Source organism: Sceloporus occidentalis, unplaced genomic scaffold (genome assembly GCF_023333645.1).
Source record: "Sceloporus occidentalis isolate IW3139 unplaced genomic scaffold, rSceOcc1.0.p SCAF_123, whole genome shotgun sequence".
NCBI classification, from domain to species: Eukaryota; Metazoa; Chordata; class Lepidosauria; order Squamata; family Phrynosomatidae; genus Sceloporus; species Sceloporus occidentalis.
Genome location: NW_028317103.1, coordinates 2,589,525 through 2,609,507, shown reverse-complemented (window position 1 = coordinate 2,609,507; position 19,983 = coordinate 2,589,525). Strand labels below are relative to the sequence as shown.

Genomic DNA, 19,983 nt, shown 5'->3' with positions numbered 1-19,983 from the left:
CAGAAAAAGTCTCACGGTCTACCACCAGGCTGTGGTAATAAATGCACGTTTCTGGCTTCATTTTACCTGCATTGCTTCTTGCAAGTGACAGACTTTATGGTTGCCACTTTAACATTTTGCTCTTTATTTTTGTTATATCTGCTTTTAAATTCATTCATATTCAAGTTTTTGATGATTATGGGAAAAATCTATACATATATTTTTTTGTTTTTTTTTGTGTGCTGGTTCCAATTTTTTTTTTTCTTTCTATATGTGATTTTACTGAGTAGGTGATGGTGGCAAGGGATTTCAAAGTCCACTAGATTGCACAGCTCGCTCCTATATCTTTATCTTTTCCGTTTAGACCCCATAATGTACAGAATTAGCAAACTGTGTATACATAAGTAAAAAAAAAGTTCCTTGTACTTCTAAATATGCACTTGTTTTAAGATTTCTCATGTTTAGTATACAGTGGATATTTTGTGTGCATATATTAAAATACATTTAAATTGTACTTTACCAATAATAAAAAGGTTTTTGAATTGAAATGATAAAATATAGTAAATATAATAACACAAAACAGCCCAACAATGCAGATTAGAAATCACGCTACTGGGATGTTGTATTTATTAATTGTTGTATTTATTAATTGTCTAAGAGAATACCACATAAAAGTGCAACATCTTGTTCTGTCCAGTGTTGTAGGCCAAGGATCCAGTGAATAGTAATTGTCGGTTTTTTTTTAAAAACAACCCTCTGATATCACAGAATGATATGAATTTTTAAAGACCAGTGCTTCATGGCATTGTAAAAAACTGTGCCAACTCTGAAAAGACAATATCCATAGTGTGTTCCATTTTTAGTCCAAGAAGTCTCTTACGCTGCTAAGTCTGTTTCCTCTTGTTTTCATGATTGCCATATGCTGAGCCCCTTTCTATCTCAGTGACTCCTATCATCCGACGTACAACCACGGAAACTGCAAAGATAAGTAAATGCAAGTTAGAATGAGAACATATATATATATATATATATATACACACACACACACACACAGACACACATTCATATACAATTAGCAGTAACACCTGCTTAATAAAATTAAAATAAAACCTTAATAAAATTATTGCAAAATACCAACTAGATTTTTGGGGGGAGGCCACTCTTTTACATAAGTTACGTAAGGTTATGTTTACAAACCGGTGTGGAATCACATCTTTAAAGTGGTCATGATAGCAATCTGTGGAATGGACCAATCCGCATCATTGCATTGGTTGCTATGATACAAAGAAAAGCATTCGCTTTTCAAGCTGTCTGACATATCACGCTCATATTTTCTAAATAGCAAAGTCTATCCTCAAAACAAGTAAATACCGTATTTGCTCCATTATAAGACGACCCTGATTATAAGATGACCCCCCAAATCTGAATATTAATTTAGGAAAAAAAGAAAAAGCCTGAATATAAGACGACCCTATAGGAAAAAAGTTTTACCAGTAAATGTTAATTCATCTAAACTATTTTTTTTTTTTAAATAAAAGCTATGATTGAGAAAAATATTTTGGTTTTATTTCCTTATATTTTCCAACCTGCCCCCCAGTTATGCACATCTGCCCCAGAAATGCCTTATACCCCCCTATATGCCACTGTGCCCCATGATATGCCTTTTAACCCTCTATGTGCCACTCTGCCTCCAGAAATGCCTTATACCCCTATATGCCACTCTGGCATTTAGAGGGTTAAAGGCATATTATGGGGAAGAGTGGCATATAGGGAGGTTTAAGGCATTCAGGAGGCAGAGTGGCGTATAGAGGGTTAAAAAGGCATTTCTGGAGGCAGAGTGGCATTAAGGGGGTTAAAAGGCATTTCACAGAGCACTCTGCCTCCAGAAATGCCTTATGCCCCCCATTTAACACTCCCCCGCCCCCCCAAAAAACTTACCGGTGCTTCTGACTTCCCTGTCATGTAGCCGGGGAAGCGTGTAGATCCCACGCACTTACGCTGCAGCCGGAAGGAGGCGTGGCTAGCAGCAGGGGTTGTCCGTGTCCATCGCTCAGACCTTCCCCGACTGTCAGAGATCAGAGTTCCCCGCACCGGCACGGGGAACTCTGATCTCTGACAGCCGGGGAAGGTCTGCGCGATAGATGCAGACAACCCCCGCTGCAGCGGAAGTTGCCTACGCGAATCGCGTAGACATCTACACGCTGCCCCAGCTACACACCGGGGACTCAGAAGTAACGCTAAGTGGGACGGGGGGGGGTGAGACAGGAGGATCCAGGTCCCCTGCAGCTGCGGGGGGATCTAGATCTTAGTCGTCTCATAGTCAGACCTATTTGAGGTCTGATTATACGACGACCCCGATTATAAGACGAGGGGTATTTTTTTGAAAACAAACTGGTCTTAGAATCGAGCAAATACGGTAGTTAACAGACATACAGTAAAAATTAACCCTTGAGTGACAACTGATGTGACGACAATTGATGTGGCACATCATGGGGTTAAGCAAGCGTAGAATGCAATCAATTGCTTTGTTTGCATTGCAGCAACACCATATTGAATATATGCCTTTAAATGATGGCGGCACCTGACGTACTTAGGAGGCGATCAACAATGTCAGAAAAATTGGGCACCTCCCAAATGTAACCTTTTAGCCCTCAAACAAATCCATGCATGGGTGGTACCCCTGTATTCATTAGATGTTGCTGAGCACATTGGGGTGTTTGGCAGCAACATATACCAGGAGCTCTAAATTCATACCTATAATAAAATGTGAGGGGGGGGGGCAAAACAATTACTACCACAAAGTTTGACAAAGGCTGCTATTTCATTTTGAAAACATATATGGTTTGATGGTGTAAACTGAACTGACCGGCTTCAAATATGCCCTAAATAGGACATCCGGTCACTATGAACAGATTTGAAAAAAATGGTATTAGAATAGTGGAATAGTAAAAAGCTGCTTGTATTTATTGCACTATAACTTGCAAAAAAGAAAAACTTTGGGCATTTCTAGTTAGGACAAATATTAGAATTTATTTAGCAGTTTTTTTTCCCTTAGCTTTGTAGATGAGTAAAAGATTTTTCAGGTAAAAGTCAGAAAAACAGTTTAATTTTTCCACCATATTTCACTTTTTTAAAGTAATAAAATTATATTATATATTTCATCATAAAATTGGCCTTCCTTGTCTCCTGATTACAGTCATAACCCACATACATATTTTTTTTATAACATGATCACTGACAGGTGAAGTGAATAACACTGACAGTCGTTATCATGGCCCCTCTCAGTGGCTGGGATATATTAGGCAGCAAGTGAACATTTCATACTCAAGGTTGATGTGTTAGAAGCAGGAAAAATGGGCAAGCATAAGGATCTGAGTGAGTTTGACAAGGGCCAAATTGTGATGGCTAGATGACTCAAAACTGCGGGGTGTACCTGGTCTGCAGCTGTCAGTACCTATCAATATATATCTTATTATATATTTTTCTTAATCCACATTGATAAATATTGGTGACAAGACTAGGCATTCTTCATGGCCTTTAAGTCCTGCTTCCAAGGGCTACATATACCGTATTTATTGGTGTATAACACTGGCGCTTTGCTCCAAAACAGAGGAGGCGAAATGCAGGTGTGTGTTATACGTAGATGTGTGTAATACGCCGATAAATATGGTACCTATCATCACCCAGTACCCTGCTGCTGCTCCTCTCTCACCTTCCTTACTTTTTTCTAATACATGGGGAGGGGACGGGAGGGTCAGTCTTGTCACTGGATGTGTCTGTCTGCCAGTGCCTAGCCAATGCCCTGCGCCTCAATGCCCTTCCTTACTCTTGTGGATCAATCATTGCTCATTTCTAATATAAGGGGGGATCAATCTGTCTGCTACTGCTTGCCCTGTGCCCTGCTCTGCCTCTGTTGCTGCAGCTCAATTTCCTTCCTTACTGAGGGATAAATGGTTTTCTAATTTTAGGGGAAATTCAGTGTCCTGTACGGATATGTACCAGTGTCAACCTACTCCCAGTGCCCTGCTACTACTGCTGCCGCTATATCACCTTTTTTACTCAGAGGGATCAATTAATCAAACTGGTCCAATTTTTGGAGAAATTGAGTCCCATAGCATGCTGCTAGATGTGTGTATCCATTGATACAGTGCTACCGTTGCTGGCGGTGATCCTATAGTGCAAAACTGAGTGTGTCAAAGACATCCTCCTTTGAGAACGCCCCGGAAAGTTGTTGTTTGAGCTGAACAGCCGGGAAACGAAATTCGTTGCCCGAAAATCAGATTTGGATTGCAGTGCACAAGTCTATTATCACAATTTGGACAATCCTCCAATCGGAGGTTATGTCCGTGGAAATGTGGATGAGGAAAGACGCCGGAAGACAGAACATGCAAGAGAAAAAGCGGAGCTATGAGACATGGCGCCACGCAGAGAGTAAGAGAGAACTGGATAAGAGAGTCAGTGAAAGAGCCCACAAATTTCAAATATAAATTCTGAGCGTTTGTTTTTGTTCTCTTTGTGGGGGCAGGGTCTTGTTGTTTTTGTACAAATTGAGGAAATATGCAAATGTTGTTAAATGTGCAATTCCTATGAATTCGAATGCACACGTGTAACAAAAAATTGTCCAGAACTTCAAATTAAATATATAAAAAGATGATATAAATCTATGTAACTCGGGTATAAAAGTGATTGACAGAATGAGACAGCATTCACCTAGGTTGAATGATTATATAACTACAGACACAATCTTAATCCGCCAACAGTTCATACAGAATACAATTGTTTATGAGAGTTACACTGCATCAGAACATTTTTGAGGACACATACATATTTTAAATATTACCGACCAGTGATGTCCAGCACTTGTGTACATGTAAGATGTATGCACTCACAGAGGGGAATCAGCAACCGCATTATCCGTTCCACATACCACGGGTTAGCACTTTAGATGAGCTGTTCAGCAACATTAAAATGGCCAGTGTGGTTATTAATGTAAAAATGTCCCTACTACAATTAGGGTCTTTTGCATATTTAAAATAGACATAATTTAAAGCTGGGGAATACAGTTTGCCTAATATATATAATTTTTTTTTAAACCCTGTATGTAGGATGCAAACTGCTTGTGTTATTTATTTATATGTATATGACAATGAATAATAACACAAGCAGCTTGCATCCTACAGACAGGATTGGAATGGTCATGTTGCTTTTTAGCATTTTCTTTAGATTCCTTTTAACTTACATTACATTTTAACTTACCAATTACCATCAATAGTGCAAAAATAGCCAGCGTCATATATGATCCACTGCTGAGCATGTTAACCAAAACTTTGAATAAGGGATATGATAAGACCACGGCCCAAAATAGCCAGTTTAGGAGACTCCATGGCCTGCGAGGTGGAACAACAGCAGTGCCAGGATAAACTCCAGTCCTGTAATACTCCTCTTGAAAAGCATCCTAAAATGATTAAAATCAATTTTCAATATGAAAGCTGTAGGATAAACATGATGATTTAAGAGAAAGTCTCTTTTTTTACTACAACTAGTTAACATTTCTTTTTATTTCATTAAAGAAAACTATTTGCTCATGAAGCTTTGCTGACACAGTGGACCCATACTCTTATTTTCAATATGGTATCAACAAACATCTATAAATTACACTAAATATATTAAAGGCGCACAGCACCTGTTACATTTTTCATGATGTGGACTGTGGCGGAGACAGCTGGGGGATTTTTACTATTTTAACCACTTCTTAAAATCCATCATGGAAGACACTTACTTTTTCCTGGTACAGCTTGTGTAGCCAAATGGCACATTCCTGCTCATCTTCTGGTATTTGTTCTAGTGGAATTCGCCTGCAATGGTTAAGAAAAGATTAAGAGATGTACATTTAAAATGCGCTAGTAACAACACCTGTGATAATTAACTATTAGAGGTTTTATGTAATATCCCAAGACCTCCTTAAGATATAGGTAGTTAGCAACATATTCTGGCCTAGGCAGAGTCTGCCTAGCCAAAACAGTCTCCCACACATTGTGTCCCCTTGTGAGGCAGAGCACCAGGCTAAAAGGTCATGTCCTGGCATCCAACACATAGTCCTAGAATGTGTAAGATAAAGTTTCATTTATCACGTCACACTATGCAGCATTTTGAATCTGAAAGTTTCATATGAATGAACTATTCTTTTATCCTATGTTCGTAGGTGAGAATAAAAAAAATGGTATCAGTGTACGTTCATCATATGCTCTTTTCTCATCCACATAACACATTTTCACTTTTTCAGTTTCACTGTCAGTTGTCGTTATTACATAAACAGCAGGGTGAAAAAGTATTTGACTTCTATGCAAGATTTCTGCATTGTTACATATTTTTTAAAGGTTGATTTTTGGTCAGAGTAAGAAAAACATTGTTTAACATCTTTAAAAAACAGATGTTAATGTAAAACAGTCTTAGAAGGGTTACAAGGTCATTTATAAGGCTCTGTGGGAATGATAGGAATGTTATTACAGCCTCCCTATGCCATGCTATCCCCCCACACTTACACATCCATGCTATCACACACTCATTCATTCACTCATTTCCAAACATTCATTCACTCACAGATACTCATTCATTCCCTCAAGCACGCATACTTGCTCATACACCCTTCCCCACCCCCTTACCTGAACTACAGATCTCTCAATACCAGACTTCCGCAGGTGCCCTGCTGCTTCCCCCTGTGTTGCTCACACTCTGTGCGAACAACTTCTCTTGTCCCGCCCAGCGGAAGAAGGAACGTGACTCTGCTGGGTTCCTGCTTCTCCTGGCCAGTACAAGGGACATTGCTCACACACTGTGCGACCAACGCACAGGTAAGCAGGGCCCCTGAGGACGATTATTTATGGACGTTTTTTTTTTTCTGCGTTTTGCAGATAATGCCCTTTTTGGCCGATCTATTTCAGCCACCTATATATCGGTGCATCCCTACTGTTTATAATCTTTTTTGGGCATTGGGAAACTCCAGGTACTAACTGTGATTTATCTACATATAGAGGAGACAATAAACTATGTTAGGCAAGATAGCACCTTGATAGCATGAAGATTGAGATGAAGCTGAGCGTAAAGATGCGTATAAAGCATGTACAATGCTGTTGGTAAACTAGTATATTTTTGTGTTTCATTTAGGTTTTTGGTTGAGTCAATTTGTGTTTTCTTTCACCAAGGTTTGTAATGAGAACAACTGTTGCAGTGGGGAAACAACTAGTAGTGCAAAGTCAGAATGCTCATGGAAAAGGTATGCATGATGGTAAAAAAGTGGAATGGCCTTTTGATAGAGGTTAATACGGTAAATGAACTTAAACATACATACAGGCCTTCTGCCTATTTATGCAAGACAAGACCAAGGGCCAAATAAAGTAGGAAATTTATTGAGGGAAAAACCAGCAGACTAGATGGGCTAAATCTTTCTTATCTGGTGTCAAATTCTTTTTAACTGGGTCATAAATGTGGCATACAGTATATAATGCTCTACTTAAGGATAGACTACGCTATCACTGAGTAAGATCATGCAGTGTTTTCGCAGCATTATGTTAACTATTCTTGCTATATGACACAAGTTAAGCCTATAAAAGCTGTTTGTCAGCACTGGGCTGTGCAACTTAATCAAGGGTAGTTTAGTATATTAGTCACAAATATCAGTTTTATGATATAGACAATTAAGCTGTTCTGAATTTTTTTAACATTATAGTTCCCTTTCTGACCTGAGTCTTTACATATTGATGCTGTCAACCGAGAATTGACATTAGACACTATTAATGACTTTTGTTCTATGCCCCCCGTCTTAAAAATATTACATATTTTAAATTACTCACCTTACATACAGATCTGCGTGGTATTTTTTTCCATTTAAAACTCCAAGCAAAGTTGGATTTTCATTATTTCTAAAATTAAGGGTTGAATCATATACAGCAGAAACTGAAAACAAAGAATTTGGGGGTTTTTTTAGAGATATTTTGGGTTGAACACAGATAACTAAACATGAATTATATTTTATTTATAATTATTAGATGTTAACTTACCAATATGATGCTGCATATATTGAATAGTATCCAATACAGGAGAATGGTAAATAATAATGAATCTGGTCAGGCTCAAAATAATAGTAAGTATGCAGAGAGGTTCACAAAATAAAGTGGATTAGTTATTATTCAATTATTTAAAAAGGAGAAATGCTTCAAGATTAATCAATAGAAGAACCAATATCAGCAAGGGTCTTCTACAAAAAGACCTTGACTAGTCCTGTATAATGCACATATTTCTTCATCCACTGAATTATGCATTTTACAGGACCAGCTCAGCTCTTCTCGCTTTAGAAACTTGCTAGTGTTTGCCCCTCATAATGAACTAGGAAGTTAAAACAGCAACTCGTCCAATAAGTGTCTCTTTCCAATTACTGCTATCAATAGTAGTCATTATTATTAAAGTACACTTGGGAAAAAAAATCAACTAAGACTTTGCTTCTTTAACTCTACAAAACACTTATATTATACCTTCTCATAAAACCCTTTTATATCACAAACAGACTTCATGCATTACCACTGTGAAGGTACCCAGGAGCTTGTACCGGACCCGTTTAGGGCCTTGTTTCCTGTGCTTTATCACTGGTTATCCTTCTGCTAAATTCCAGGTTGAACACACCTGCAGCTGGAAGAGTTAAATATTCTGCTTTGCAATGACTCCCTTCAAGGAGCCAGATAGTACTTGGTTAAGTGGGAAAAAAGGTACTGACACTGGACAGCTTATATGGGGAACTTACAGGCGGAAGAGGAGATGACATATAACAGGAGACAAGTGAACAAGTGATAATATGATTAACAACTCACGCAATGCTACAATAGTTATGGACACAGCCTGCTTTATATCAGAGCTGGACTGGGAATGAAAAGCAGCTGTGGAAATATTTGCCCATATATTTTGTTGCATGGTTGAGCTTATGTGCCCACATCCCACACTAGGGGCATAACTAGAAACCACAGGGCCCTGTAGGGTAAATTGCCCCAGGGTACCCCAACTTCACAAGAAACATGTCCCACAGTGCCACTTTTGCCCCCAAACACTTATAAATTCATTCACTCATTTACTCACTAACTCACTCATGTATTACTTGTAACATAGCCCCGCAGCGATGCTCGCACACTGTGTAAATATACTCCCCCCCTGGAAAGCAGGTAAGCTGCGGGCCTATGCTACACGGCCCCAGTGCTGCTCGGCCGGCCCACAAGGCTTCCAGGCAGACCAGCAGCAGAGCCCTCGTACAAAATGGGTATTAACCCTTAAAATGCTGTGGCATTGAAGGGACTAATGCTGCACTGTCGGTCTCATGGAGAGATCAGGCAGCAGTAGGGTGACCACATTTTTTTCTGCCATTCAGGGACACACTATGAAGCAGATGAGATCCCACACACAGGTGTATATATTTATACACTGATTCACATATGCACACAGTCACATACACATATATATTATATATATATCTCACATACACACGGATTCACATATACTATTATATATTAATTATTAAGAAGTCTTGGAAACCATGTTGATTTCAGATTTAATAATATACATACACTCATTACAGACATGAGTATATATAGAATGTTAACCCCTCTGATACCAGGCATGAGTACATTCAGAGAATTAACTCCTTTTTTACCAGACATTACACACACAGTGATAAACAGACAAACACAGTGACAAACACGGTCACACTCAGACTCCTCATTCTGGGACTGTCCTGGACAATCCGGGACATGTGGTTACCTTAGGCAGCAGGGGAATGTTGTGGAGACCCTGAAGCTGCCTGTGGCAGCTGAAAACACAATCCAGTTATTGCATTTTGAGCCTGCAGAATCGCTCCCGTGGGAGTGATCAAAGGCTCGGGGGGGGCTTGGGGCGGCTATACTGGTCTGCCCAAGCAGGGGCATTTTTTTGCATGACGCACCAGGTATGTCACAGAACTGATGAGCCCACTTGGACATGGCGTACCTGGTAAGTCACCAGACGCGAAGGGGTTAAGCTATTTGTTTTGATACAATAGCTTGTGGTACTTTCCGTAAGAACCACATAGATAAAATACCACCATCATTTGAAATACCCTGGGGTGTCTAGTTTTCAAAAATGTATGGTTTGATGGGGATAAATTGAATTGGCTGGCTTCAAAAATGTCCCAAATAGAACAATAATAGAAAAATACTAGACTAAAAAATGTGCACCTCCCAAATGTGCCTTTCACGGTAACCCCCTGAGGCTGAGGAAACATGGTGGTATGTTTTGAGTTTGGGAAGGGGGCACTGGTGGGTACCTGGGGAGACTCCTTCCCTGCCTGCCCAGTCCCCTCTTATGTCTAAGATGAGCACAGGGTGAACATTACATTACATTTATTTATAAAGCACCGGCCGATTCCGCAGCGCTGTGAACAGGACTGTTGGTCTGCTGGAGCCAGACTCCCATGAACTAGCTGGCAATGGGGGTCTACAAGCCAGGACCTAGCCGCAAAAGGAACCACGGCGATGCCTGCCGACAACTGGAACTGTGTTGCTACGGCCACCCTTTGTTCCACCACGTCGCTCATGGTTACAGAGAGGGAGCTTATTTGCGAACCCTGGTTTTAATACCAATCTTTAGAACCGAGGGTTTACTCAGCTGCGGCTACAGAACTCAGTGCGGGCTATTCCTAGGGAAGTTTCCGACGCTGTCGCTCAGGGGTCCTGACGTCCGATCATATCGCTTTTTAGACCATAACATATTCGGACCCTGACTCTCCATTGGTGCCCAGGGATTGACGTCACTCCATCGGGATCACCCCCGAAATAGTGACTCTTTGTCAGATGGCCATTACTGGCCATAGAACTGTATGACGGTGCCAAGCTGTCTGGTGGTTGATGAGATTATACCCCTAATCCTATCATGTGTTGTGAATAATTATCTGAGTTGTCTTCAATAAACTGAGTTCGGTTTTAACCCCTACACTAAGCTTAGGCTAGTGCTTGGGGGGGGGGGATATAAAGGGTTAACCCCTCGAGCAGTTGAGCATTCACAGCAAGGAAGATTTCTACGGCGGAGCTACTCAGTCTGAGTACGAGTCTCCTTCACAGTGGTCTTTAACCCCTCCCCCCAAGAAAACTTGACACACCTATGTATGGATGGCATATTTGGCAGTGATATATTCCAAGAGCTATAAATTCATACCTAAAGTACAATGTGTGTAAAACCAAAAAAATTACTACCACGAACTTTGACAAAGGCTAGTGGTAGAAATAGTGGGAAGAGTTTTTCTTCAATTAAAATCCACAGTTTGGGGGCAGATCATCTTATAAATCGAGCAAATACAGTACATATATTTGGAGGTTTTTTTTCCCGGTTATAGTTTGAGGGTTTATGTACTGGTGTCCTATAATTATTTTGCTAAAGGAAAATAAGTCTAAATGACATTATACAGAAGGCAGAGATAAAGCGTAAATGTAATGTCTATGTGTTTGCACATACCAATAAATTCAGTTAGATTAATAATCAGGAAATGGAAGCTGCATCACACCACTCAGACACTACGAATTAAGGTCTGAGAGGTCAACAATGCACCAGTCAACCATATCAGGAGTGCTACATAATGCTTGTAGGAGACTATGCAAGACAGAAGCCATCTGACAACATGTCTGGAGTTTGCTAGAAGGCATGAGTGCATCACAGCTTTATGTGGTTGTGATTTAGTGGGCAATCTTTTTTTTTTTCTTTTTTAAATTGAAGGAAGAACACAAAAGGTACAAAAGCATAGAAAAATATTGGAGGGGGAAAAAGGGGGAGGGAATTTACCAGGACAATAATCCCAAGTAGAAGCCAAAACAGGAAAGGAAGCCTTCAGGAACAAAAAATGAATGAATGTCCTAGACTATAACCTCATAGTAAATCCCACTAAGAAGCACTATTTGACAACTGCCCACAAATGATGTCCAAACTGAAGAACCTGGAACAACTCTGCCATGAAGAATCGGTCAAAAATCACCCCGACACCGTGTGCAAAGCTGGTACAAAAAAAAAAGCTGTTTATGCAGCAAAATGTGGCTAATGGATTCTAATAGGATTTTCCAGGATTTGTACATTAATATTCCGTTATTCAATTGGTTTCGTTAACATGGATGATCATAGTCAATCCAGTACTTGGAAACATCTGCCCTTTAACCTATTAAGCGTTACTTGTATAGCAAACAAACAGCAGCTTCAGGATTTTGGGATTGTTCAACTACCTAACACTGTATAACACTGTTCTTGTGTAGATTCATCAAATAATTCCCTTTGTCTGAGAAATAGCCCATGTTACAAATAAACCAATTAAATCTGGAAAAGAAAAAGTTTTCAAGTGGCTTTCCTTACCTACATTTCTCAAACTTTTCACAGTAATGGCAAATCCTTTCGTTCTTGGGAGTAGGTGGTGCTTCAGTTTTGGAAGACCCTTGGCTTCTGCCACTTGCATGCTGATTAAATGTTTTTTCTCTGTAAAACGTGTACCCTCACAATGGATTAGAAACTGAAATGTGAATAAAATATATATATATATATTTGTTTTAATAAAATTGGTCAAAATTTGCCAAATGTTATAAAAGGATGTTAGAACAAAGTTATAAAAAGGATGGAACTTTTACAGAAAATTGGTGTGGGACGCATAAAAAAAAAATGATGCTATAAGAAGAATATTAAATATTAAAATCTGTAAATTTGGCATGACAGTCTAGCTTGTGTGTGTTGGCCAAAATATAGCACTGAAGAATCCAGTTTATTTAAAGTATATATCTGTAGTTTAGGATTTGAGCACTGGCAATGTGTTGGCTGTCAGTCACCTGTACCACTTCTTCCATGGTCCATTTTAAATGTAATAGAGACTTGTGAGCCAGCTAATATTGTTAGTGGTGTGAAAAAAAATTATGGCGCTCAATTTTTGGCAGTTAATCCAGTCTCATGCTATGGAGAACCCTAGCTCCTCACTGATCTGACAAAAATGGCATTAGATCTGTTTATAAAAGGAAAAAAGTCTCTTTTTATCAAAAAGGTTTTCTGAAGCTGTACACACCAGATCATAAGGTCCATATCCACTTGGTGATGCTATTGGAGGCTTATTTTTTTAACACATCCCATCCAAAATGTTGAATGAAACTTTACAAACTATGCAAAGCAGTACAGTACCTTGTCATTTTTCATATAGGAAAGGAAGGATAGACACCAGAATTATTCCAGCTGACCAGCTTTTAAGGCACATATGGCAAAATATTTTGCCATGCTAAATAAAGGGTTTTCACCAGCAGTGACTAACTGCTGGCCCTTTACACAGACAATAAAGAAGCATATGCCCGGTCTACTATACTCTATATACTATACAGAAAAACACTGTCAACCAGGAAAGGAGGGAATGCAGTAAGCAAACCTCACTGCATCCTCAAACACAACAAATATGTGGGAGGGATGGATTTTGCCAACCTGCTGAAAACTCAAACAAAATGCTACCAAAATGCTTCCATCTATTTGACCCATATTTCTGTGTAAAATGTGATTTTTTTTCCTATTTGATCAGCCCCTTGGCCAGCCTTTTCCTAGCAGGATTTCCCCCAACTGCCTTTAAAACCAATCCCTAGTTTTAAGAAGTTCCAAAATAATTTTTTTCAAAATGGCAAAGTTCCATGGCAAAACAGTGGAAGGACAGAGTCCAGATACCCAAGGGATTTTCTTCACAGAAACCAATTTAAATTATTTTCACTTACCCAAAAATGTTCGGGGTAATCGCTAAGATTATATAAAGCTTGCATAACTGATTTTCTATCTTCTTCCCATTTTCTCTTGCAGAACACAATTTCCAGGAAGTACCACATCCAGCCAATCACTGGAACATAAGAGAGTTCCTTCTTTGCTAAAACTTTGGAACTCTAAGCAGAAACAAAAAACAAAAACACTTTATATTAAAATTACCTTTGTTTCTCAAAATTTAAATGTAGAAAAAAAAAAACTGAATATAAGACTACCCTATAGTGCTGCAGGAGACCTGGATCCTCCTCTCTTGCAGCCGGTGGATGTCTGCACGATACGTGCAGATAACCTCCGCTGCTGGCTGGCACTTCTGCCGGGACTTCTAGGACGGAGCGCCGATGTGACATGACCTTCCGGTGCTCCACCATAGAAGCCAGGGCGGAAGCAGCGGAATTTATCTACGCGGAGACATCCACATGCTGCCCTCACTTGACACCAGGGAGTTATTGGCATATTTGGCATATCAGAGAGGCGGAGTGGCATATAGAAGGTATAAGGCATATTGGGGGCCGAGTGGCATATATATGGGGGGGGTATAAGGCATATCTGGGGGGCAGAGTAGCAAGCCATGGGGCAGGTTGGCAAATAAAAGGAAATACAAATAAAACATGCATTTTTCTCAGATATAGTTTTACATGTGAATATTTACTAACAAAAAAATTTTTTTCTTTCTAAATTACTATTAAAATTTATAAAGTCTTATAATTAGGGTCGTTTTTTAATCGACTACCTCCACTGCTGCCCGGTACTTCCGCTAGAGCTTCTACGGTGGAGTACCGGAAGGTCATGTCATGCCGGCGTTTCGTCATGGAAGCCTTGGGCAGCAATGGAGGTCGTCTTATAGTAAAACCTCTATTTAAGGTCAGATTATAAAACAACCTCAAATATAAGATGTGAGGTATTTTATTCCAGCAAATACATTGCTATGCAACTTGTAAATATGAAATTTAAATGAACACCATTTTTTATTAAATATACATGTTGTTGTAGACACTTTTGCCAACGTAGACAAGTCTTGTTAATGATTTCTTTCTCATCCTTAAGTAACGAGATAACATATGTTTACCTGTCTGGATGCTAGGAAGATATTTACTCTTGTGTAAATAAGAACTTTTTACCTTAGTCTATGTTTGATGTGGATTAGTTGTACCCACTATATGCTGAGTGTTACATTTTTCTTTGTGAATGGTTTTGTAGCAGTCCCCCTGAAATAGTATTTAAACCCGCTCGCAACAATGAATAAATTGAGAAGTGACTGAGAACGAACACCTTGTGTGTGTCTGAATTATTTACTTCTCCCAGATCTGCTCTTGCCACTCTGAAGGTTCTGAAGATTTACTCAAGAGCTCCCGGGAGGCTTTCGGCTCAAGAGAGGTGTCCCCCATAAGAGGAGGGGCGAAACATTATCACAACTTTAACAATATCTTTGAATAGCCGGTTTCCAGGTAAATAATAGAAATTGCCAATTACTTAAATATTTAATTATTGCGCATATAAGCTTTTATATGGGTGTTTTTCACAATAGATTAGGTACACTGAGATGAAGCCCCTAAACATCTGCATATACACTGTAAATAAAAGCGGTGCTTCATTTGTATTGAAATGCGCAGTACTGATCTGTTCATTTTTGCATTACTTATGACGGTGGATCAACAGTGTCAGAAGTACACACAGCATCCAGTTTCTGCATAAGGAGCGAGTCTTCCATTTTCTCAATCTGTTTTAAAACAACCATATTTGCTTGATTATAAGACTATCTTTTTTTCAGAGCATTTTCCCTGGTCTTAATATTCAAGGTCGTCTTATAAATCAGACCTCAAATAGAGGTCTGACTACAAGACTAAGATCCAGATCCCCCCAGCGCTGCTGGGGACCTGGATCCTCCTCTATGGCAGCCGGTGGACATCTGCACAATGTGCGCAGACAACCTCCGCTGCCGTCGGCACTTCTGCCGGGGCTTCTATGACAGCACACTGGCGTCACATGACCTTTCGGTGCTCCGCCATAAAAGTCCAAGCGGAAGTGCCGGCAGAAGCGGCGGTTGTGTGTGCGCATCTGACTACTGTACATTTGTGATATTTCAGTGTGCACCTGCACTATTACATTATATGTGAATTTATTGATTTATTTTACTTTATATTGTGTTAGATGTCACGCACACAATAAGGTCCAACGCACCACATACAGCTCAACAGAGGACATTAAGGAATTAATGATGAAGATACGCAACTTCCTGCCCCTGCTGCATAATCTAGCACCATGTGGGCAATGGCGATACCCACCCGCAAATGTCCTTGGACAGGAAAAGAAAGCTTAAAAGCATAACACCTGCAGGTCTAGGTTTCCAGTTTGTGACCAAGCAACTGGGAAACTGGTATAGTTTACCTCCCCTAGACATAGTGTAGAGACCATAGGCAAGCCCTCTCCCTATTTAAGAAGACTGAGCTTGAAAGGAGACAGAGCCTCTCTACGGGCTGAGCTGGTGCCTTAGCTTCTCTTTAGAATCGAGGAAACGTGATGACTGTTGGGCTTCCCCTTGTGTTCCTTTTTGAAATACTGTTTTGTTTAAAGTCTGTTGCATAAGAATTATGTTTCTGTATTAACATTTTACTGTTCATCCTTTTAACCCCTTCGTGACAAAGGCTGATTTTACTTTTTGTACCCTTCGTGACAATGGCCGTTTTAACATTTCTGCGCGGCTCGTGTTTAGCTGTAATTTTCTTCTTTCCCGTTTACTGAACCCACACACATTAGATATTGTTTTTTTCAGGACAAGAAGGGCTTTCTTTAGATGACATTGTTTTGATTGTATCGTATTATTTACTATTAAAAAAAGTATAAAATATGGTGAAAAATTTAGAAAAAAAAAATGACTGTTTCTAACTTTTAGTTGAAAAATCTTTTAATCATCAATAAAAGGTAATGAAAAAACCTGCTAAATAGATTCTACTATTTGTAGAAATACCCAATGTTTTTATGGTTTTTTTTTTGCTTTTTTCTACACATTATGGGGCAATAAGTACAGTTGGCGTTTTGCTATTTCAAAGCCATTTTTTCCAAATCTGGTAATTCTTCCCCCGATGTGCCATTTCGGGTATATTTGAAGCCGGCCCACGCAATTTACCCCATCAAATCATATATCTATGAAAACTAGACAGCCCAGGGTATTCCAAATGCTAGTATTTTAACCCTTTCCAAGCACTAATTCTACCATCAGCCTTTGTCAAACTTTATGGTAGTAATTATTTTTGCATTTGTTTTTTCACACACATTTTACTTCAGGTATGAATAAACAGGTTCTGGTACAATCTATTATGGCACAATCATAAAACACCTCAATATGTGTTTAGCAACATCTCCTGAGTACAGCGATACCTCACATGAATGATTTTGCCTGGCTGTTTCGGGGCAAAAGGGCCACATTTGGGGCATGCGCATTTTCAATGTTGAACTTTGGCGTTTGGCGATCAACTGCCCATGTCCTATTTGGTACATCTTTGAGCCGGGCCATTTCAGTATGCCCAATAAAGCCATATATTTTTGAAAACTAGACACCCCAGGGTATTTCAAATGCTAGTATTTTAACTCTTTCCATGCACCATATCTACCTCCAGTCTTTGTCAAACTTTGTGGTAGTCATTTTTTTGCATATGTTTTGTCACACACATTTTTACTTCAGGTATGAATTAAAAGGTTCTCGTATATGTCACTATCACAAAACACCCCAATATGTGTTCAGCAACATCTCCTGAGTACAGCAATACCTCACATGAATGATTTTGCCTGGCTGTTTGGGGGCAAAAGGGCCACATTTGGGGCATGCGCATTTTTCAATGTTGAACTTTGGCATTTGGGGATCCACTGCCCATGCCCTATTTGGTACATCTTTGAACCGGGCCATTTCAGTGTGCACAACAAAACCATATATTTTTGAAAACTAGACACCCCAGGGTATTTTAAATGCTGATATTTTAACTCTTTGCATGCACACATTTAACCACCAGAATTCTTTCAAAGTTTGCAGTAGTATTTTTTTGTGTGTATTTTTCCCCCACACACCTATTTTATGTATGAATTTACAGCTCCTGGTGTTCAGCAACATCTCCTGAGTACAGTGATACCCCACATGCATGGGCTTGTCATTTTTGGGGGGAACTAAAAAGGCCACATTTGGTACGTGTGCATTTTTATAATTGGAAATTAGATGTGTGGCCATCCTTCCCCCCGTGTTATTTGGGACATTGTTGAACCCGGCCAATTCATTTTACCCCATCAAATCATACATTTTTTTTTAAAAGTAGACACCCCATGGGCATTTAATATGCCAGTATTTTAACTCTTTCCATGCGAGAATTGTTTTAAGCTAATATGCTAATTTTAGGACTTGCTCACAAAAATATATTTTTTATATATATATATTTTATTTTTGTTGCCTTTTTAAAAAAATGTAACATTTTTTTTCAACTTGAAGGTTCCCCTGATGGTGACATCAGTGGGAAATTATTTTTACAGTTTACTGTTTTTTTTACTATTTTTTTTCTAATTATTATTATTTTATTTAATTTATTTTTACTAATCACACTGTGATTAGAAAGCTGGGCTCCATTGACTTGCATGGTTGAATGCAGTACCTGTATTCAACCTGCAAGTGGAGCCAGAGTTCTCTAGAGGGTCTGGAGACTATCTAGCGAACTTTTTCGTCTTTATTGTTTTTTTTCCCGGGCCGCCGCCATCTTGCTGATGGTGAAGATCACCAGCAGCGGCAGCTGTGACAGCTCTCCGGAGCGGTCACAGTCCATCCAGAGGTAAGTGTTTGGTGTCGCTGGATGCCTCCTGATCGTTGATCGCCTCCTAAACGCTTTTAAAACAGGCGTCCGCCGCCATACAATGTGGCGTTGCTGAATGCCTCGAGGTCGAGGCATTACAGCAACGCCGTTTGGGTGCAGAAAGCGAAAGTAGATCGCTTTCTGCACCCGTTTAAAGGTCCTGGCACGTCAATTGTCGTTAACCACTTGATTTTCCGTGACGTGCCCGGACCGGCAATTGTCATCAAGGGGTTAAATAGATTGTTAACCTCTCATTATACTGCCTAGTATATCTTCCCTTCCCTCCCGTTACCTTTTTCCCGTTTGTATCCCACGTCCCAACCGCACAACAAAAATTACAATAAACAATGATTTACCTTAAAAAGTGCCTGTGCCCACTGCTGTAAAAATAGATTTTTTTTAAAAGAAAAAAAAAGAAAAAAATTTAAAATCAAAAATTGTGGACATAGTATTTCGCCTACACCCTCACAGAGAAAATTTTTGGAAATGTCCAAAAAAATAAATAAAAAAAATAAGATAATTAAAGAATACCAACAACTCTAATACTATCCCAAAAAACTGCCAATCACTGAACTTAAACGAAGCTTCAAAATAGGAGGTTAATTTTCATTCAGTCCAAAACAATTATTCTAACCATCATGAGCTGAAACCGCAGATCACGTGTCGTTAATATATTATGAAGGTTCCAATCAGTGAGCTTTTACTACAAGAAGGGCTTGACTGGTCCTGTATTATATGTAGTTGAGGGAGATTTCTTCATAGTTTAACCCCTTCAGTCCCCTATGGATGTACCGGTACGTCTATAAAATGCATCTCAAGAAACATCTATGGACGTACCGGTTGTTTGACAGCCTGGGCTCCCCTCTGTCAGCAGAAGCCAGCATCACTGGCTTTCTGCTTCGCGATCTCCTGTAACAGCTGCCGGCGTGAGCGCCGGAAAACTGTTACTATTTTAAATGCCTGATCGCACGATCGTCCATTCCGTTTCGGGTCGCGTCACTGCTCACGTCACCCTGAAGGTCATCAACAGGATATGCTGCTTTACAAAAATATATACTTTTGAGGGTATTTTTGGTTTATTTGTTTAAAATTAGAGTTGCAATCCATCATACCTAATGTGAAAATTCTATGGCTTTGTATAATGTATATATGTATTATAAGAATAATGTACACCTTATAGTATGTTCCCTATAGGTGCTGGGAAAGCATGGAAATTCTATATACCGTATTGGCTCGAATATAGGCCGCACTTTTTCCCCCCACTTTAAGTATTTAAAGTGGGGGTGCGGCCTATATTCGGGGTCTAGCGCCCGAGGCCCGGGACATGCAGTCCCGGGCGCCGGGCAGGCAG

General features: G+C 39.6%; 1 protein-coding gene across 1 annotated transcript in view; it reads right to left on the bottom strand.

Annotated features, from left to right (window-relative positions):
• Positions 1-863: 863 nt before the first annotated feature.
• LOC149282094 (1-acyl-sn-glycerol-3-phosphate acyltransferase delta-like) overlaps positions 864-19,983 on the bottom strand; it is a 29,258-nt gene continuing 10,138 nt past the window's right edge. The window contains exons 3-8 of the mRNA XM_089498625.1: positions 13,764-13,925; positions 12,385-12,538; positions 7,830-7,932; positions 5,759-5,834; positions 5,236-5,434; positions 864-955 (exon numbers count right to left, since the gene is read on the bottom strand). Of these exons, the coding sequence (XP_089354751.1) occupies positions 864-955; positions 5,236-5,434; positions 5,759-5,834; positions 7,830-7,932; positions 12,385-12,538; positions 13,764-13,925 (786 nt within the window). The remainder of the gene's footprint in view (positions 956-5,235; positions 5,435-5,758; positions 5,835-7,829; positions 7,933-12,384; positions 12,539-13,763; positions 13,926-19,983) is intronic.